General features: G+C 39.6%; 1 protein-coding gene across 1 annotated transcript in view; it reads left to right on the top strand.

The window, feature by feature from the left end:
* SPTLC2 (serine palmitoyltransferase long chain base subunit 2) overlaps positions 1-19,030 on the top strand; it is an 82,735-nt gene that overhangs the window by 38,507 nt on the left and 25,198 nt on the right. The window contains exon 9 of the mRNA XM_075712633.1: positions 1,738-1,864. Coding sequence (XP_075568748.1) covers positions 1,738-1,864 — 127 coding nt within the window. The remainder of the gene's footprint in view (positions 1-1,737; positions 1,865-19,030) is intronic.

Below are 19,030 nucleotides of genomic sequence, written 5' to 3'. Positions count from 1 at the left end.
TCAAGTACCCTGATTGTCCATTTGTTTCATAATTTTACATACTGTCTAGCACAGTGAAAGTCTGTGCAATGCAGAAGAGTCCAGTAAAATACCTCATAATTGTATAGTTCTCACATGGTCAGCGATGATCTCGGTTTGCAGAATGTACAGTAGTGGTGTAATATCTTTTTAGGAACTGCTAGGAGCCAGGAAGCAGGGATTTCTTAATGTTACTTTTAATGAGATTTGCAAGAAAAATGCCAAAATCTGAAGTTTCTCAGCCCCTTTGGAGGAAAATCCACTTCTTGGGTTAGTCTGGTGGAATTGATTCCCTCTGGACTCAAACAGCTTGCTTTCTAAAAAGACACTTCTTCCCTTTTTGGGTTGGTGGGGTTTTTATTTTGGCTACTGACTCTCTTCTACTGGAAAGTACTGCTAGAAAGTGTTGCCCTTGCCAAACCCCTCCTTTTGGGAGGGATGATGTAGACAATTGCATGTGTCCCCTTTCTCATACCCTCAAATGCATCTCTCAGATCAGGCTTCTAAGCTTTATTTGAGAGTAAATTTCTACAGTTTTCCTTACCAGGACAATAATTTTTTAGATACTAATAGTGACAATTACTTCAGCCCATCCAAATGGAGATGGGACTTGCAGATGTTCATCTTTGAGAGTTGGATTAAAATTACTCTGATGTCTTCCCCAGAAGAAAGCACCATATTAATCTTTTTTCCAAAGGTAGTGAGCTAGTGGGATTAACTCCCTTGGCATAAGGTGAAGCAGCTGAGAGTCCTTCACAACTGTGTTTTATTTACGGTTTGAGGGATTGCTTCAGAGGTAAGAGGCCTTAAATCTTCTTACCTAGTTTATTTCGAAGTCCTTTACAACGTCCTTTCATTTAACTCTGCCTCTAGGCAGACAGCAACATAAAATCGAACACTTCCACATATTTCTATAATATGTTCCCAGCTTGTGCTATCTACAGGGCCATCATTATTAATTTTATGGTAGGAGAAGACAGAATCTGTCCTGGCATTCATACTGGTCTTTATAATATTTTGCTGGAGTGGTCTGGGTATTTCAGAGTGGTTTTGTTACAGTTAACAACAAGCAGCCTAGATCTACAGTGTGTTGGTCCTTTGTTCCTGTATGACCTGCTTTTGCCTTCTAACAAGTGTAGCAGGTGTTTTTAACTGGGAAATGGAGGAGGGGTAGGCTGAGGTTCTTGCACTCTTAAATTACACCTGCTGCTTTATTTATATTGTGCTGATAAATGGGAGAAAATATTTTGTGGCCTATTCCCAGGTTTGGTGACTTTTGTGGGGAAACAATTATATTGAGCGTGATACATAAGCACCTACAGATCTTGCTCCCCACTATTTCAGTTGTTTTATGCTCCCACTATTATAATAAACACTTCTGAAACACAGCCTGTGCACAGCTTGAGTAATGCAAACACCTTGTTGCAATCCGGCGCTGGTGGTGTTAGCTAAAAAAGTCTGTCATATGCATTTGTCTTTGATCAACACATGGTTTTGCCCTGTGATATAATTATGAGTTGTCATGTCCCTGCTGTTTGCTTTTCACCTGTTTATTACTAGTACTGTAAAATCAGTCCTTAAGATACCTTTTTCTCTTCCAGGACATTCTGAAGGAGGTTTCTTGTGGTGGCCTGTTTTGTTGTGTGATTAAGACATGAAATAAAAACACTTCTCTGAGTGCTGGGAAGGCAATGTCTGATGCCTCTTGTGTTTTTCTAGGAACTGATTGATTACCTCAGGACATACTCTCACAGTGCTGTGTATGCAACATCACTGTCCCCTCCTGTTGTGGAGCAAATCATCACCTCCATGAAGTGCATTATGGGTGAAGATGGTACAACTGTTGGTGAGTCTCTCTAACAGTAAGCATGTGGAAGGGGGAAGCCAAACAGAGCATGTTTATCACTTTCACAGATAACTCATTCAGTGGACACATTTATAATTATCTGTTAGTACATGTAGACTTGGAATTTCTGGAGCAATAAACCGATTTACTATGCTACTTGGCAGATCAGCCTAATAACAGCATAAGGAATTTCCAGCTAGAGGTAAGTCATCTTAGTCTTATCTAAGACACAGAATTGTCTTGTATTGATTTTTTTGTTCTGTGTCTAGCTTTTCTAGCCCCCTTCTTTCTCTTCCCCATTGTCTGTCCTTTGTTATTTGCCCCACTTTTTAGATTGCTTTCAGAGTATTTTGCCTGTGTATCTTTCACAGTCTTGTGTGCTGGTTACCGCAGGGGCAATGCTTTTGATTTTCATCTCCATCTCTAGTATAATTTGCAAATAATATATGCAAACAATAATGTTTGCACCTCAGTTAAAGTAAATACAGAAATGTTTCTGAAATCCCTTTTTATTTAGGGAGCTAGAGGCAGTTTTCAAGATCCATAGATTTAATGCACCAGAAGAAGAAATTCAGCACACTTGTCTTTATTGTCTTAGTTTTTCTTTTTCATTATGAAAGTAAGAAGGAGGAAATCTGTGCTAGTTCGATGCATTCCAAGTCAAAACCACAAATTCTCGTGTCTCATTTGCCTAGTTAGGTAGCAGCTTCCCTCAGCTACAGCATGAAGTAAATAGCTTGCACTTGTAACGTGTAAGCTGCCTTGAGACTGAAATGGTACAGCACTTTGCATGTAGGATACTTTTCCCTCTTCACAGGTAATTAAAAAGTTGTAAGCAGTTCACACAGGATGACAGTGTAGTTTACTGAGGATCTGTCAGTGGCGTGTAGTTCAGAGGCTCCTAGAATTCAAACTGCAGAATATATTCAGTTATGGGAGTTTCAGGCATCTGGCCACGAGGTGGTGGTGTATACTGAAGAACTATATTTGCTTTTGACCATGGGTCATCTGAGCAACTAACCTGATGGATAACTCCTACAGTGAAAAAGTTTGCTGAAGAAATGACTTAAGAATCTTTCTGTTATAATAGGTTTCATTTGGTCTGCTTACCTTATCTGAGAACAGAGTTAAGTGCCAGCAATTGGTGTTGGTGGTTGCTCAATAGAGAACTCATTGCTGAGGCATGTACAGCCAGGCAGCATCCTGTATCTGTGCTAGCCTTGAGTGCTTCCGAGTGATCCATGTGAGAAACCTGTACCGGCCAAGAGTTGTCCCCAGTGCTGCTCTTGAGAACAGATATTAACTAAGCTTCAAACTACATGAAAAGTTGTGCGAAAGGGCTGGGTCTTGCCGTCATCTTAAAGGTGACTGTTTGAGCTCTTTCTAGCTGATGATTTGTCAACAGTCTGTGTTCTGCTCAGGCATTGCTTGTTTTGGGTTTCCTCCAGTATTTGTTTTGCTTAATGAAATGGGAAGCAAGGAATGTGTAACTGATTTCTGTTTGCAGTATTCAAACTAAGGCATTTTTGCCCATTTCTGAGGCTACAATGTGATATTCATTCAAGCCGGGAGAATGGAAGCAACTTCCACTCCAGACTGTTCTGGCCATTATGCCAGCAAGATCCATCAGAGCTGAAAGGTGAACCAGATCAGGAACCAATTTGACAAAAAGTAAACTCAAAAGGCCTTTTTTGTTGTCGTGTTGCTTAAAATGCATGTCAGACTACATCCTGCTAATTTGGTGCTAAGGGGTACCAGAATTCCTGGACACTCCTTCTATTGAGAAAAGAAGTGGGTTTGGTGTTTGAAAGCTGTGTCATTTCAAAGAAGCCTCTGTATGTTCAATTTCTATACGAACTGGAGTGCTTTTCGGAAGTGCTGGATATAACAGCTGGATAGCCAAAGTCCTGTCTGCTCATATTCAGAAAGCGTTTCTCAGCTACAGGTCTCGTGAAAGTGGTGTTACCGACTTTGTAAGCATCTAAGTCAGCCTTCAGCTAGGAGAAGCACTTCACAGGATGATCCCTGCACGGAAGTGTTTCTCTGTTCATTTTCTGCACAGTGCTGTTTCCCAGTCATGCATTTTTTTAACTGCCTTAAGGCTTTAGAGATAATATTACTTTGTAGGCATTTTCTGTGGATGAAGTTGGCAAAAGTTCAGTTGGGTGAACTGAGCAGCTGCTTAGTGATAGCATGACAGTTTTTTCCTTGTTTAAGGGCTTTGGCTGAAAAACTTCTGTTTGGATTCTGTGGAATTATGGGTGGGGCTCTGGAAGACCACTGCCTGCAGTTGGTTTGACTGTGAGTAAATGTGGAGTAGAGTGGTGCTTGTAAGAGTTGTTAACTGTGGAAGACAAGTAGAGAAATAGCATTAAACTGGCTCACTGGTAAGCACTTCTGAATCGACTGTGTATTACAAAAATTTCACTGCTTTTAAATTAGTCAAGCTGAACTAATGGATGAAGGAAAACTGAGATAGGGCAATGGTTTTACAAGGGCACAGGTGTTGAAGCTGGAATCAGAGCAGTAGATGGCTAGTTCCCAACCCTATTTTTTGGGCCACAGCTAAATCTTTTAATGGCTTCAAGAATGCTTTCTTGAAAAGAGCATTTGCAGCTGCTTTGTCTGCCTGCTTCTGTTCCCCACACACTATTTGTAAAAGCTGCTGTCCTCCATAGCATCAAACCTTTGTGGAAATTCTAATGTCAGACTGAGATGGTCTGTAGCTGAGGAATAAGTAGTAGGAAGCAATTAGTTTTTGAGGACAAAAGAGGTTTTTGTGTATTATTTTGCAAGAATAAGTTAATTCTCTCCTCTTATACTTCAGGTTACTTCTAAATCTAATGAAACATCTAGAGGCTCTAAACTTATAATATAAGGCGTTGTAGTTACTAAAACTTTACATAACTTAAAAAAGTAAATATGTCCTTTCAGGTCCTTCCAGCAAGCTGCCAGTGACAAATTGGATATTAGTAGGAAGCAGCACAGACAAAATACAGATGCTAGGAAAAGCTGAATGGCTGCTTATAGAGAACATAAGATGGATGGCATGCAAATGTGCTGCCTGAATTGGGACAGTAGTTTATTGTATTTTGATTTCTGTTCAAGCTAATCTGTAAATTGTCTGTACTGTTTATGCAAGTAAGTGACTAGCAAGCCTCAATCTCTCTGAAGACAGTTATGGAAACATAATTATATATGAATACAAGTATATTACTTGTTCCTTCATCCAGACTGCAAAAACCACTCCAACAGCCAAAGCAATGGCAGAGCCATGTTATGGGTTCTTGGTAGTGGTGCTTCCAGTACTGCTTCTGAAACTCTTCTACATTATGTATGTCTGTCCTGTTTTACTTTGCATTACTTGTCTTGCACGTAATTGGATAGAAGACCATCATGTGGTCTTAAAACATACTTGATTTGTGATCGCTTAGAGAATTTCTTCAAAGGAATAGTCATCCTCAAGAGTGGTTAACATCTTGAGCACATAGAAAGTCTTCAGAGAACTGGAGAGCTGGATTTTTCACCATTACAATCTTACTAGGACTGGCAATCCAGTCAGCTCCTTTCTGCCATTTACATAAGAGCCAGTGATATGTCCTGTGCAACTGGAGTTCTGTTAGCACTGTTGGTGTTCAGGACCCAGCTTGTTTGTTGCCCTGATAACATCACTGGGGACAAGTGGAAGAAAATCATAGAGTAACCCAACTGAGATGTGGGCAAATCAAAACATGCAAGGTGAAACCAGTCTAGGAACTGGTTAACCTCCTTCAGAGATGAAACTTAGTTTGCTCTCCTGTGTATTAAAAACTGAAGGTGAGCCTTAAATCCAGGAGTGTTTTAAGTTTGAACTAAAGCTGGCAGTGTTAATGGCTTGTAAAAGAGGTGAACTACTTCTTTCTATGACATTAACTCAATAATAGTAATTATACATGTTGACACTTATAACAAGTTTACTGTCTTCCATCTCCGTTCCAGGAGGCAAATATCCCACATCCAATCACAGCACCATACATAGCGTGTAAAGAAGAAGTTGTGGGTAGACCTTGCCCAACATGGCAGTTAAATTTTGAATGAAAGTTGTCTTGAGCACCGTATAGAAACCAGGGATTATTATCCTACATAGCTATAATGTCGCAAGCAATGGAAGTAGCAGCTGCATAGGCCATCCCAGCTGCTAAACTATGAGAAACTAATAACTAACCTGTAAAGGCTAGTCAGTTAGCTGCACGTAGTTTGATTGGTATGTGTCTCATCTCAGCGCCTCAGTTGTGAAGAGCTAGTAGTTGTTGCTAGTAGTTGATTACACCTAGTCAGAGGAAACCTTAAAAAAAAAAAAAGGTATTTCTAGTCTTGCCATTGCTGTGTGCAACAAACTTGAGTGAGTTAAATCAGCAAATGTAGTTAAACCAATTACATCCAAAGGGAGTAAGAATATACAGCTGTGTTGGCAGAGAACTGACCCTAACCAAGCTGTTGAGAAGACAGGACCATTGCTATACTGTTAATATGCACAGGGAGAAGCATGCTGGAAACAAAACTAAGCCTGGTCTGCTTAAATTCTAGGGGAGAAAAGACTGCAATTAGTATTTTAACCTCCGCGTGGTTAATCAGGCCCTCAAGATATGACTTCAGTATTTCAGTCAGCTGCCTAATTAGTAGGTTTCTTCAAGTTGGACATTTTGTAAAATTGCCCTTTTCTTTCCGAAGACAAGCCAGAAGTATATGCACGTATAAAGTGGAAGCAGTAATGAAGGAATAGCCCACGTTACATCACTTGGAATTGAATTTTGGGTTGCTTATAGTATATTTATAAATGAAGTTTGTACCTTGACGTTGTTAGAAGTAGATCCACAGATGGAAGCAGCGGCTGCTGTTGTATTCAAAAGGGGAAATAAATACTCCTTGTGCAGGCTGAGGTCGAAAACATTCAATTAGCATTAAAATCGGTTCATTTGAATTTCCTCCAATAATGCACTTGTTAATGAGGTGTTAAATTATCACCTTGGGAACCCAGGGACCAGTCAAAACTAATTTGAGCAAAGTGAAAACTTTTTTTGTTGCTGCCCTTGAGAATCTCAAGCTGAGCTGGGAAACTGTTGGAAAAACAAATACTCTGGGGGTCATAAAGAGAGTTTCCTGCTTCTCTCCAGGGGACTAACAGTTTTAAACATCACTCTCTGTGTTTGTGCTTCCAGCTGGGGATCTTTTAAATCCAGCTTGTTGCTGCACCCCTACCTCCCTCCCACAGAGCATGGCAAGCCTCCAGAAAAATTGCTTTAACCTGGGCTGGGCAGGAGAAATCTTTCAGCCTTTGGCGCTTTGAAGAGTGTTTACAGACGTTAGCAGAGCTGTACCCTTTGTGTTGTGCATTGGAATGTGAGAATTCTTCAGTGCCTCTTCTTTTGGACTTTAATCAACGTTGCGGTGTTTGTGCAAGAGCTAATAAACCTTTATAACTGTACATCTGCTTTGTTCTCCTAACATTCTGGTTCTTGCTATTTCTGTTCAGGTGTGAGCTGTCATCCTGTGTCTTCATAGCCTAAACACTGATATGTCATAGCAGAAATACAACTAGGAATGTGACTTTGTTGAAGCAATTTAATTTTTCTTCGCTTCTTACACTAAATTTGATTTAAAACATGTGGCTCGCTTTTTATTCTCAATAGCACTTGAGGTGCCACATTTCTACAGAACACTGGTATGCTGCTCATACAGGGAAAGGAGAATATACTGGGTAGCAGCTCACTAGCATACGTTGTTAGAGGTAGTGTGACTAAAATGCTGGTAAGTCATTATGAATGTTAAGGTAAAGCATTTGAACAGGAGTAATCACAAATGAGGTGATGTGCACTCTGTCTTTGGGTTAGTGTGAAAAAGAGTTCATGGTCCCTGGTGTGATACATGATTTACTGGAGCAGAGTTTTTTTGAAAATACCTGAATGACCCACATAAGCACCACTTCCTTGCCTTGGCAACTGCAGCGATTTTCTACATAGAAGAATTAATACTAGTATTACAATAGTGTCTGCAGCATACAGACACATGGCAACATTTCATTCTATGAAGTGCATATAATGTAAATGTTTCTAGCTTCTTTGGAAACAAGCAACAGCCTGTAACTGAAGCCCTTTCTGTGGGCTATGTGCAGGTGTATTAGGCTATGTGGGACTCACAGACCAGTTAAACTGCTGTCCTGGCCTACTTTTGCAGGTTCTGATGTAAAATGTGATTGGCACCAGGTCAACTCATACAGTTTCACATCAGTGCAGTTGATCTACCACAAATTCCCAAACGTGGACAATCTTGACAATCTACAATGTGTACTTTAGTCCTACTAGTGTGCAGATGTTTGCTGATGTTCCAGAATTAATAAACTTCATTGGATAGTACAGATTTTATCTTTGAAGGAAGAAGTTGTCTGAAAAACCTGCATGCCAATTAACGTGTTTTGAGAGCATATGGCCAGTGGAGAGATTTGGGACTTTAAATGAGATTGTGCAGGTTCTGTTGCAGTCTAGCTTCAACAGTGGGGTTTAGCTCAAGACAAATTGGCTTGTCAAGAACGGGATAAATCAACCTGTAGAGCTTCTTGCTGCCATGGGTAAGCTTCTGTTAATGCTCAGGTTATTGCCTAATTGTTGCGTAGTGGAAAAGCTGTGGTTACAAGGCTGTCTGCATGGGGGAAAATGTATTACAGAGTATGCATGCTTCTCAAGTTCATGTTGGCCAGCAGCTCCTAAGAGTTCTTAACTGTTTGTCTGTGGACACTGGGATTTAAAAAAAAAAAAGAGCAAGCCAGTAAAATACTTCTGAAGCTTCTTTCAAGCTTGCCTTCTTACTGGTCAGTTTAATATTGTATTGTATAAGTGTGTTGCCAAACTCAGGCCCTGAATGGGCAGTGAACTCATTTGCCCTGCAACTAGCATCTGCAGAACTAAGTACTCTGTGCAAACAGATGTGGTACTCTTACAGAATAACTAATTGTACCAGGAACTGGAAGCAGAATGTTTAGTATGTCCACTCTTTACTGAAAATAGCTTGTCTTTTCTAAGGTTATTGCTATATTCCTAACAAGTAACTTTTTGTTCAGAATCTGGCATTGTAGAGACAATTGTGGGTTTTATATGCACAGCTTTGATCTTTCCAGGATCCTTGGAAAATAGAGCTGTGCAGGAAAAACAAGTATATAAAAGTCACAGCAGAGACAAGGCCTCCAGGGTTTGGGCCTTTTCAGGCACAAAGCCTACTCTTTCACCTCACTGCAGTTCCAGGTGGCAGGCTACCAGGAGCTGCTTGCCAAATACAACTTACTAACATGGGAAAGCTCAACACCCTTCCTGTTGAAATTATTGCAGAGTTTTAGGGTAAATCTGAGAGCACACTGGAGAAGGACAAGTATGGCAGCTGTAACAGATGTACAGGCAGATGTGGGCAGCTCTGACATGGTGGCAAATTTGCTCTTATCGTGAGATGAACTTGTTAGCTATAAGCATCTTCGATGTCAAAGGAGGAACTTGAGATGTTGTACAGAACCTCATGGGAATGGAACAAGGTGTTCACAAAAAGATGTGTGAAGACTCCGTTCTGTGAAAGATTCAGGTGCTACCTTCTCAGTGACTTCATACATAAAACTTCCTATTTAAAAAAGCAAACAAACAAAACCAAACCAACTCCTCCAGAGTAGAAATTCTTAATTTTAAGACACATTAGTAAAGAGCATGAACACACTTGCAGCATCCTGTCTCTCCCATTGCTGCTTGTGTTAGGTAGGTGAAATCTCTAGCAATATTGCAAGGTATATCAAAGTCATGTTGAGGGACAAAAAGACCTTTGGAAACTAGTGTGCTCCATTCCATAAGGTCCCATTTAGTACCACTGAGGAAAAGTAGGTATATAAGGCTATTCTGTTCGCTCTCCTTATCCATCCCTTAAGGGATCCTCCTACTAAGAGACTGTTAGTAGAAGGTAGTCTGTCTGCCAGGGGTTTTTTTTCTGGATTTTTAGTGTAAGTGCTAACACAAAGATGAAATACTTCTCATAGTATCTTACTGTATCAGTTACTGGTCAAAACTTACTTCTGTGTAGGATGTCATTATTATCTCAAGCTCGTGGAGCCTGTTTTGCAGTGCTCCCGGCATCATTTCCTTATGGAGCGTTCAGTTTGGCCAGAAGATGGTACTCCACTATTTATGGCTGCCATATCCCAAAGAAGTTTGCCAGAGTAGGATAGTGAAACGCATCCCATCCCTCAGCCTTGCTCACTGTCCAGGTAAGATGCCCAGCTCGGTCTCTTTTTAGACTAAGCTGATTACAGGCTATTTCTAACTAAAGGTGGACACTTTATAGCTGGCTGGTATATCTCTTCCACTGAATATCAAGCCTCGCTGTGCTAGAACTTGAGCATTAGTCTAACTGCTTCAGGAACAATGCCATTAGAAACTTCTAAGGTGTTGACATGGAGTGTGACCAATCAACTGACTTTTGCTGAATACTGTTTCTTGTGCTTACACACTTCCCATCTGATTTTATAGTTAAGAGCAACACTTCAGTGGCTGATGCAGCTGTAGGGAGTGAGGGAGAAGATTGTTGCTAGTCATCTGCAATTAATCTGCAGTGTTTCTTATAGCTACCTCATTGCTTGTGATTTCTGTGACATACAAATCCCTCTATTTGGCTGAACTGGCTTAGAGTTTCAGAAGAATAGATTAAGGCCGGTGGATGTTGTATAACCTTGTGCTTCTATGCTGGTTTGATGTGAAATTCAAAAAACAATGCAGTCAAAAACAAAATCTAATTTTTATGACCAGCTAATGAGGGATCCACAGCGAAGCTAGTATATCAAAGACCAGTTAGCAGAGTTACTGAATAGCTGCTCCGAAGTTGAGTACTTGGATATGTTGTCCAGTCTATGAATTGCAGCACATGCTCTTAAGACATGTGCCGAATGGTGGGATAAATATCCTGACAGACTAAATGTTAATACTGTTGATAAATAATAATCTTTCCGTAAAACTGCACAAACTATACTCTACTATGAGTATTTCCCTGAGGACTATTCTTGTATTTGAGAATTTAAGATAGGAAGAATTGCGTTGCGCTTTTTCTGGACACAGCAGAGCTTTTAATTCTTCTTTTCCAAGTTTGATTTTGTGCTGTGTTTCCTAGAGTTATCAAAGGTAGCTCTTGCACAGCTGAAAATGTCTTGGATCCTCTCTGATTTATAAAGATTTCCACTCTGATGCAGGTGTAGCTAGAGATGTTTCCACAGATAGGATTGTTATGAAGGAGGGGGTTTTTTTAAGTCAAAACTGCATTTGGGATTTTATGTCTATTGCTGTTAAATCTCGGCAAAGAAACCAGTCCTTGGTGGCTGCTTGGTACAGGGAACGCTTACTATGTGCCTTTGCTCCTACACTGTTGCACAAAACAAAAAGTCTTTGAGTAAATAATTTGTTCATTTTGCATTGTCACTGCATCTCTTTTTGTTTTTTCATTTTCTCAAGTATTACAAAGTCTTAGCTCAACAGAACCACCTGAGATGCCTCTGGTATCAGCAGTGGTCTTACTGTTTGCAGAGGGGAAAAAAGTATGTTTGAAAGATGGGAGGTACTGAAATTATTTGCAAAAGGAACAGTTTGGGTTGAATTTGTAACTGGATAGTTAGATAGACGAGCCACTTCAGTTACCTGTGTAAGTCCTTCCTAGTGTGAAGTTGTAATTATCCTCTAGAAGCTTCGCACAGGTGTGCCTGGAATAGCAAAGTTAATGTGTTGAATGGTGGCCAGCTCTTTCAGATGAAGCAACATTTGCAGTTTCTGTCCTGCAAGTCTTGAAAAGGTCAGAAGTTGATGAACAACTGATTTCTGTCCCAGCACCAACAGGGGCACTGTGAGGAATGGGTCTAAGAGGGGAAGCAGATAGATCAGCAGCTTCTGAGAGGTAGGAGATTAAAGGGGAGAAATGTATAGGTAAAAAATGTTGTTTCATATGCAAGTCAACATACATAGGAAACTGCAAACCTTGCAAATCACAATCGGTCTTACTTCCACTTAAATATAAGTTCTCCAGTGCATTTCTAGACAAATTTCAGACTATTACAGTGGGTAATTTAATTATTTATTTTTAAAAAGCCCACAGAAACAAAAAGCCAAGCTGCAAATAAATACTAGCATTTTTAAAGTGTAGAAATTGGTTTTGAGTGCCTTTGCAATGAATATACTTCAGTGTAAATAAAAATCATCCTTAAGCATTAGTTATTAGTTATCCTTGCCTTAGTTTTGACTTTTTTTATATAACAGGTTTTGTGTAATTCAGGCATGGAAAACTGGTTAAAGATGATAAAAAAATACACCTGTAGTGGTACTATTGTAAGTTTAGGTATGTACTTTCCCTATGGAAAATTTTACTTTTTTATACCTTTGCTAACTTGGACTGAAGTAGTATTCATTTTCACAGTCCTGAGGTTATTGGAACATCTGGAGTTAACATTTAGTGATTTTTAATGCAAACCATAGGAGTGGGGTTTTTCCAGAGTACTGCATGTAATACAAAAAATACATTAATTTAAATATAGGTGAAAATTGCAGCTGTCAGTTTAAAAAAAAAAAACAAACTTGGAAACTAGTTATTTTACTGCTGATCTGCTAACACAGGGCATTCAGTGACACAGGTATGGCTGTCAGACTCTTCATCTTTCCTAACCCTGAGCTTTTGCTATAGCCTGCTTTCTATGCACTCATTTTCATTGGATTTTAATCCTTTTAATTTTTATAATACCTCATACTTGTACCTGGTTTCTTCACCATGTTTTGAGAGAAAGTAGCCAAGTTTGGAGTACAGGAAAGCTACACAGCCATTTTTTTGTTATGGGATTTTCTCCATCATGAACAAGGAGGGTAGTAGCTTGTAGCCTGTTTGATTGTGGAGATTGTTCCCTAATATCTTGGTTGGGTCCATGGATTTCGGTATATAATTAACTTAGAAATTTTAGTACCAAGGGAAACCTTTGAAAGGTGCTGTGTAGACAGAAAAATATTCCCCTATAAGTGTTTGCCTTGTCTTCAGGATGAATTCTTCTGACAATTCATCATGAAGTGAAGGATTTACATAACAGTGTCTTCATGAAAGCTCTGTAGGTACCTGCTAAACTGGGGGAATTACACTGTGTTCTGGGAAGCACGTGTGTAGGATCCAGGGGTTTTGATAGTTCTGTTGTAATGGCATCTATTGTAGTGGTGGGAGAAACTACTGCTTCTCAGGCACAGTCTTAGATCCATGCGGTGGTGTACATAAGATTGCTTAAGTTTGGTTTTGATGTGTTCGCTGAGATTGAAGGGTTATTTGAAGGCTCATATGGGGGACTTCGGGAAGATTTTTTCATAGCGAGATATTTTTCCTAATACAGGTTGTAAATGTTCAATAACTTCCCTTCAGACTTGAGGGTAGTGTAATACGTGGCCACGAGGGCTGTACAATCCATGCACATTTGGTTTTCTGTAGTAGTAATGTTTTGTGGAGTGTTTCAAGTGCTTTTTTCTTTAAAGTGTTGTCTGTATAGACCAGACCTATTAAACTTGAGCATTATGCTTTTTCTTGGAAAAACTGGTGTGCACTACAGCTTTTTTGTATTCTGGGAAAAGAAATGTGGCTTACTACGCTCTTCCTAGTGGTCTAGTGGGCATGGTGGCGTTGGGTTGATGATTGGACTGATGATCTTAGAGGTTCTTTCTAATCTTAATGATTCCTAGTTTTTACCTTCATTATAAATAACCCAGCCACCAAGCCAGGAAACATGAAATTGCTACTCTACCCTTAATTGGTTTAGTGGTGGACGTGGTAATGTTAGGTTAATGGTTGGACTGGGTGATCTTAAAGGTCTTTTCCAACCTAAACAATTCTATGATTCTATATATGTAGAGAACATCTATGCCATATAATGTAGGGTCAACTCCAGCCTAACAGCAGCAGCATGGCAGAACTTGTGCTAATGATATATAACAATACAATAGGTGCTATTTGTTACTTGTTTTATCTCTTTTGAGGTGGACAGCTGTTGTGGTTTAGCCCCAGCCAGCAACTAAGCACCACACAGCCACTTGCTCGCTCCCCACTGTTGGGATGGGGGAGAGAATCAGAAGAGTAAAAGTGAGAAAACTTGTGGGTTGAGATAAAGACAGTTGAATAAGTAAATCAAAAGCTGTGCACACAAGCAAAGCAAAACAAGGAATTCATTCCCTACTTCCCATCGGCAGGCAGGTGTTCAGCCATCTCTAGGAAAGCAGAGCTCCATCATGTGTAACGGTTACTTAGGAAGACAAAATACCATCACTCCAAATGACCCCCCCTTCCTTCTTCCCCCAGGTTTACATGCTGAGCATGATGTCATACGGTATGGAATATCCCTTTGGCCAGTTGGCGTCAGCTGTCCCAGTTGTGTCCCCTCCCAACTTCTTGTGCACCCCCAGCCTACTTGCTGATGGTGCAGAAAAGGCCTTGACTCTGTGTAAGCACTGCTCAGCAATAATGAAAACATTCCCGTGTTATCAACACTGTTTTCAGCACAAATCCAAAACATAGCCCATACTAGCTACTGTGAAGAAAATTAATTCTATCCCAGCCAAAAACAGCACAACAGCTTCAGAAGAGATTTTGTGCTACCACTGTAAATGAACTTTGGAGATCGAAGGAGTTCTCACAATGCTGGCATTTTTGTTCTTCTCATGCTTAAGCTAAACCTGAATTCATGTTTTATGCTGACCATATCCTTCCTTTTTTGCTATAGCTGTCTTAAAATGTGGAAGTGGGCTAATTTGCTGTTCTTATGGCAGATGTTCAGCTGGAGGTGATAATCTGTCTGGTTCTGTACGGTATTTTGTATCTGCGTGATATTTTACAATTAGTAAAGGCAGTTAGTAATGTTAGCTGAAACTAGGTGACTACTAAGTTATTGGTAACACTTTCCGCTTGAAACACATGAAGAGGCCATATCTTTGATCATCTTCTCTTGTACTACAAAGGCAGAGAGAGCATTTGTCTACCCTCTTGTGTTGCTGTTTAGAATCCCACAGAACAGTTAGCTTTGATACTGGCTTCCATTGTAGAAAAACAGTCTGCACAAAACAGATGGAAAATATACTTCACACTCTTTGTTGCTATGTTATAAAGCTACTGAACTGTCTCCATGGAAGTAGATTATAAACATCCTTTATATAATATGCTTTGTCAAAGCTTGCACATTCCTTAGCTTGTAAAGAAATGTGGTGTTTGTATGTGTTCCTGATGTTTTTTCCTCTCTGTGGCTTCTAATCTGCCATAAAGGCCTGCCAACCTATTTATGTTGTACAAAGGTTTGAGTCTGTTTCCTTCTGTGTCTCTTCTTCGCTGATGCTTTGTCTTATTCTTGAGATTAAGAGCAAAGATGTGCTTTTTAAGTTCCAATGTCCAAGGTACCGTAATAAAAAGAAAACAGAAGTCTTAAAACACTTGCTTTTCTCTAAAATTCCATTAACTTGGCAAGTTAAGTTTCATTGAAAGTGTATAAAGTTTTTTTTCATGTTTTTGACTTCTTCATGGTGGAGGCACCATAACTAGTTCAGAAGAATAGTCTGACCAGCACACATTTCTTTTCCCTTTCTTCTCAGCAAGGCACAAGAATAGCTGTCAAACAGGATATGTACAGCTGTCTTTGCAATGATTATGAATGTTATTATCATGACTGCACATTTGTGATAATACGCAATTTGTATGAGCTAATGTGTAAGCAGTGTTAATACCAATCCCACAAATCCTCCCAGTAATTAATATGTGGAGTTAGATAATACATGTACCCAGGCAATACAAACTCAATTTCTTTGTTCTGGAGGGATAGCCCTAATCTCAGTCTTTAAAATTATTGATTCATCGAACCAATGCTTTTTACATTCAACTTCAAAATAAGGATGACTGTAAATCATAATTGTTAGGATGCAATGAATTTCAGCCATGTGACAGCAGTGTAACCACATACAGTGAACAAGGTATAAACAAACATGAACAGCTATACATAAAAGCTAAACAATCATAAAAAAAGTATTGTTCTTGTGAATTATATTTCAGAAATTGCTTTCTGGATTCCCGGCGGGGGGAGGAAATTACTTGTTGCAGGCAGATCCTTCAGCTGGTGTCAGAGTGAAGTTGAGCTGGTAGTGTAGTGTGCTTTTGTTCTCACTTTCTTTCACAGGACAGTTACTTGGTCCTGTCTCTATAGCTATTCTATTTAGCTATGATACTCTAGAGAGAACTTAAGTTGCTTTCAATAGAAATTCAGCCTCTGGAAAAGTTCTGTGTGGGAAGTGGAAAGGGCTTGTGTGTTTCTGACAGCTATTCACAGGAGGCAATGTTTTGGTTTTGTTTTGTTTGTTGTTGGGTTTTGGGTTGGTTTTTGGTTTGGTTGGTTTTGGTTGTGGGTTGGTTTGGTTTTTTTTTTTGCCTTGGACAAGATCCATTCTTCACCAAAGACATCAAATCCTCCTACTTCTGTCTAGGTGGATTTCCTATGAAGAGTCATACTGAACACAAATGGAGAGCATGGGATCTTTTGTTCTCCATTGTGCAAACTTCAAAGTAGAGACAGTTGTTATTTCTGCAGTGTCTGACTTGGATCTGGTATACCATTGTAGTTAATACTGGGGAAAAAAATTTAAAAACATATTACCAGCTAAATGTAATTCTAGTAGTTGTTAAGGAATCTGGTACCAGCAATCAGCAGTCTTTTTTTAAGACTTTCCTGAGTCTTAAAAAAACAGGTTTCTGTAAAACAGAGTGCATTTTGAGTATGCAGAGGAATGGCAAGAGACTGTATTACACTTTCCCATCTCTTGAAACTTAGTTCTTGGAATGAATTACAAGTCATTGGCAGTATGTTTGAGGATGTGGTTCTCTTTTACATGGTTAACTGAGATTATTTATGCAATATGGATCTACTATTTGGTAATTTCTGTACCTTTAAAATCAGGGGGCTGCTGTCAATAAACAATGTGAGCAATTCATTTTAGTTTGTATGCTGTCTTACATGAGATAAAAGCCTGTGTAAATGTGAATGGGAATTGTGGTTCGCTTTCCAAATAGAAGAGCTATATAAGTTTGTCCCTTCTCCCCCCCAGCCCCCCAATGCTAACTGATTAGTAATTCAGATTTCTGCAAAGCAATGCTTGCCTCATGACAGTTTTTGTATGATAGGCTTAAATAAAACACTGATATGCCAAGTCTGTTGTTTCACAGCAGTCCTTGAACATTGCCTATAACCACAAGCTTTTTGGCAGCCCAGGTGTTTCCAGGTTTTGAGAGAAGAATCAGTCCAGCAGAACTTTTTGCAGAGGCAGGCCTGAGGGGATGTATGTCCTGAATAATCCATCCCTGTCCTCTACATGCTGCTTGTGCAGACTTCAAAGACTGCTTGAGGTCAGCAAATCATTTCCTCTAATTATCACACAGGGAGTCTGAGATGCTAATGGCTCTGTGTCCCTGTTGTGTGTCACTTTCTTATCTATACAGAGGGAAAGGGCAGCTTTTAAAATCAGAGGGGGGAAAAAGCACTGCAGCTCCAAGTGTTAAACCTTGTGAAGGTTACTACTACAGACCTAGTGGTTCTTAAGATCTCTTTTAAAGGCTGACAAATGTAAACACATGCATTTTGCTGAATTGCTCACAGCCAGATTAGGCTGTTGGTATCCCTTTAGCTGTGAACTCCTGAGGACTGTACGGTGCCTTATAGAACAAAGAAATGGTCTGATGAAAAAGCTCTAGGTTCAGAGGGCCAATAATCTCTTCAGCAACCTGAGAGCGAATGTGTGCAAGGGGGTACTGTTATGGGCAATGCATCAACTGATGGACCGCACATAAGGGCACAAAAATGCACACACTTCAGTGACAAATATGTGGCGTGTCTCAAATGCCAGACTTGCATAGGAATTATCCTGGTATTAAGACAGCTGAAATGTTTCCATATTAAATTACAAATAATCCTGTCTTTTGGATGTACCAGAGAGTTGCGTGTTGTTCCTATTGTGGAGCAATATTTTAAATGAGAGAGATTTGAAAGAATACATTGACTATTTCCAAGGATGAGCTATTGGCTGTATTTTTATCACAATGCTGAAAATACCTGCTATTTTTAAAAGTGCTAGTTAGTGTACCCATGATGTTGCATACCAGTGGACCCTTTAAAAATCTGTATTCCCCAGAACTGTACTGAAGTTTACTTTACAAAGGTCAGCAAAATTGACTGTTGGTGCCTTGTGTGGTTTTTGTAGGGTGGGTTTGTTTGGTTTTTTTTTTTTTTTCCTTTTTTTCATTTGATTACATCTCAATGCAGATACCAATCCATCGGTGTGGCAAGAGGGACTAAGGTGTTTCAATTAATCAAATAGGTTAATTCAGTTGCTGGCTTTAGAAAATTCAGATTAATTAAGAAATCTAAAATGCAAGCTAGAAGGAAGAGTCATAGTAAAACCTACAGCAAAACTGTTCAGACATGTTTGTCCTTAGAGTTGTATGACATGATTTGATATGGTGTTAATTAAAAACTGGTATCACTTCTTTGGTCACTTACTGGAGAAGGGGCTTGATCAGAGGGAAGGTTCTGAACACACTACAGTCTGGTTCTGCCCTGGTGTAAGTGCTGACATAATTAGCAGCTGATCATCTGTGCTGTGGTGTAGCCTATGTTCTTTGGCTTCATTTTTCCAAGTACCATGCATCAGTTAATATTGGTAGTTCTGAATGTATTTTCTTCAGGTAAGGACAAATGGCTTCAGTTGCCTTAGCTTGACTGATTGGATTGACTGGTTTCTGATAATGCAGTATGTACTCAGTTTTCACTACTTTCTCATTAAAGTAGCTTTAATAGCATTGGGAACACTAATACTTTATAGCTGGAGGGGATCTCAAAAAAGATGATTTTGTAGTATACTGTGTGTAACACAGCGAGTTGGAGAGAACAATACTGTACAAAACAAGAACAGTAGAAGTGATTCATTATCAAGATGAGACTAATTGGCATGTGTTGGAAAACAAAGGCTTCTACCTTGTAAAGGACATTGAACTTTCTCTTGTGTGCACCTTTGCACACTCAGCATGAGTTGCCGCACACCTGTGTACACGCTTTGGAAAAGCCTGCAAAATCTC

The sequence above is a fragment of the Pelecanus crispus genome, chromosome 6 (assembly GCF_030463565.1).
Source record: "Pelecanus crispus isolate bPelCri1 chromosome 6, bPelCri1.pri, whole genome shotgun sequence".
NCBI lineage: Eukaryota > Metazoa > Chordata > Aves > Pelecaniformes > Pelecanidae > Pelecanus > Pelecanus crispus.
The sequence above is the reverse complement of the archived record's forward strand: the minus strand, read 5'-3'. Positions and strand labels throughout refer to the sequence as shown.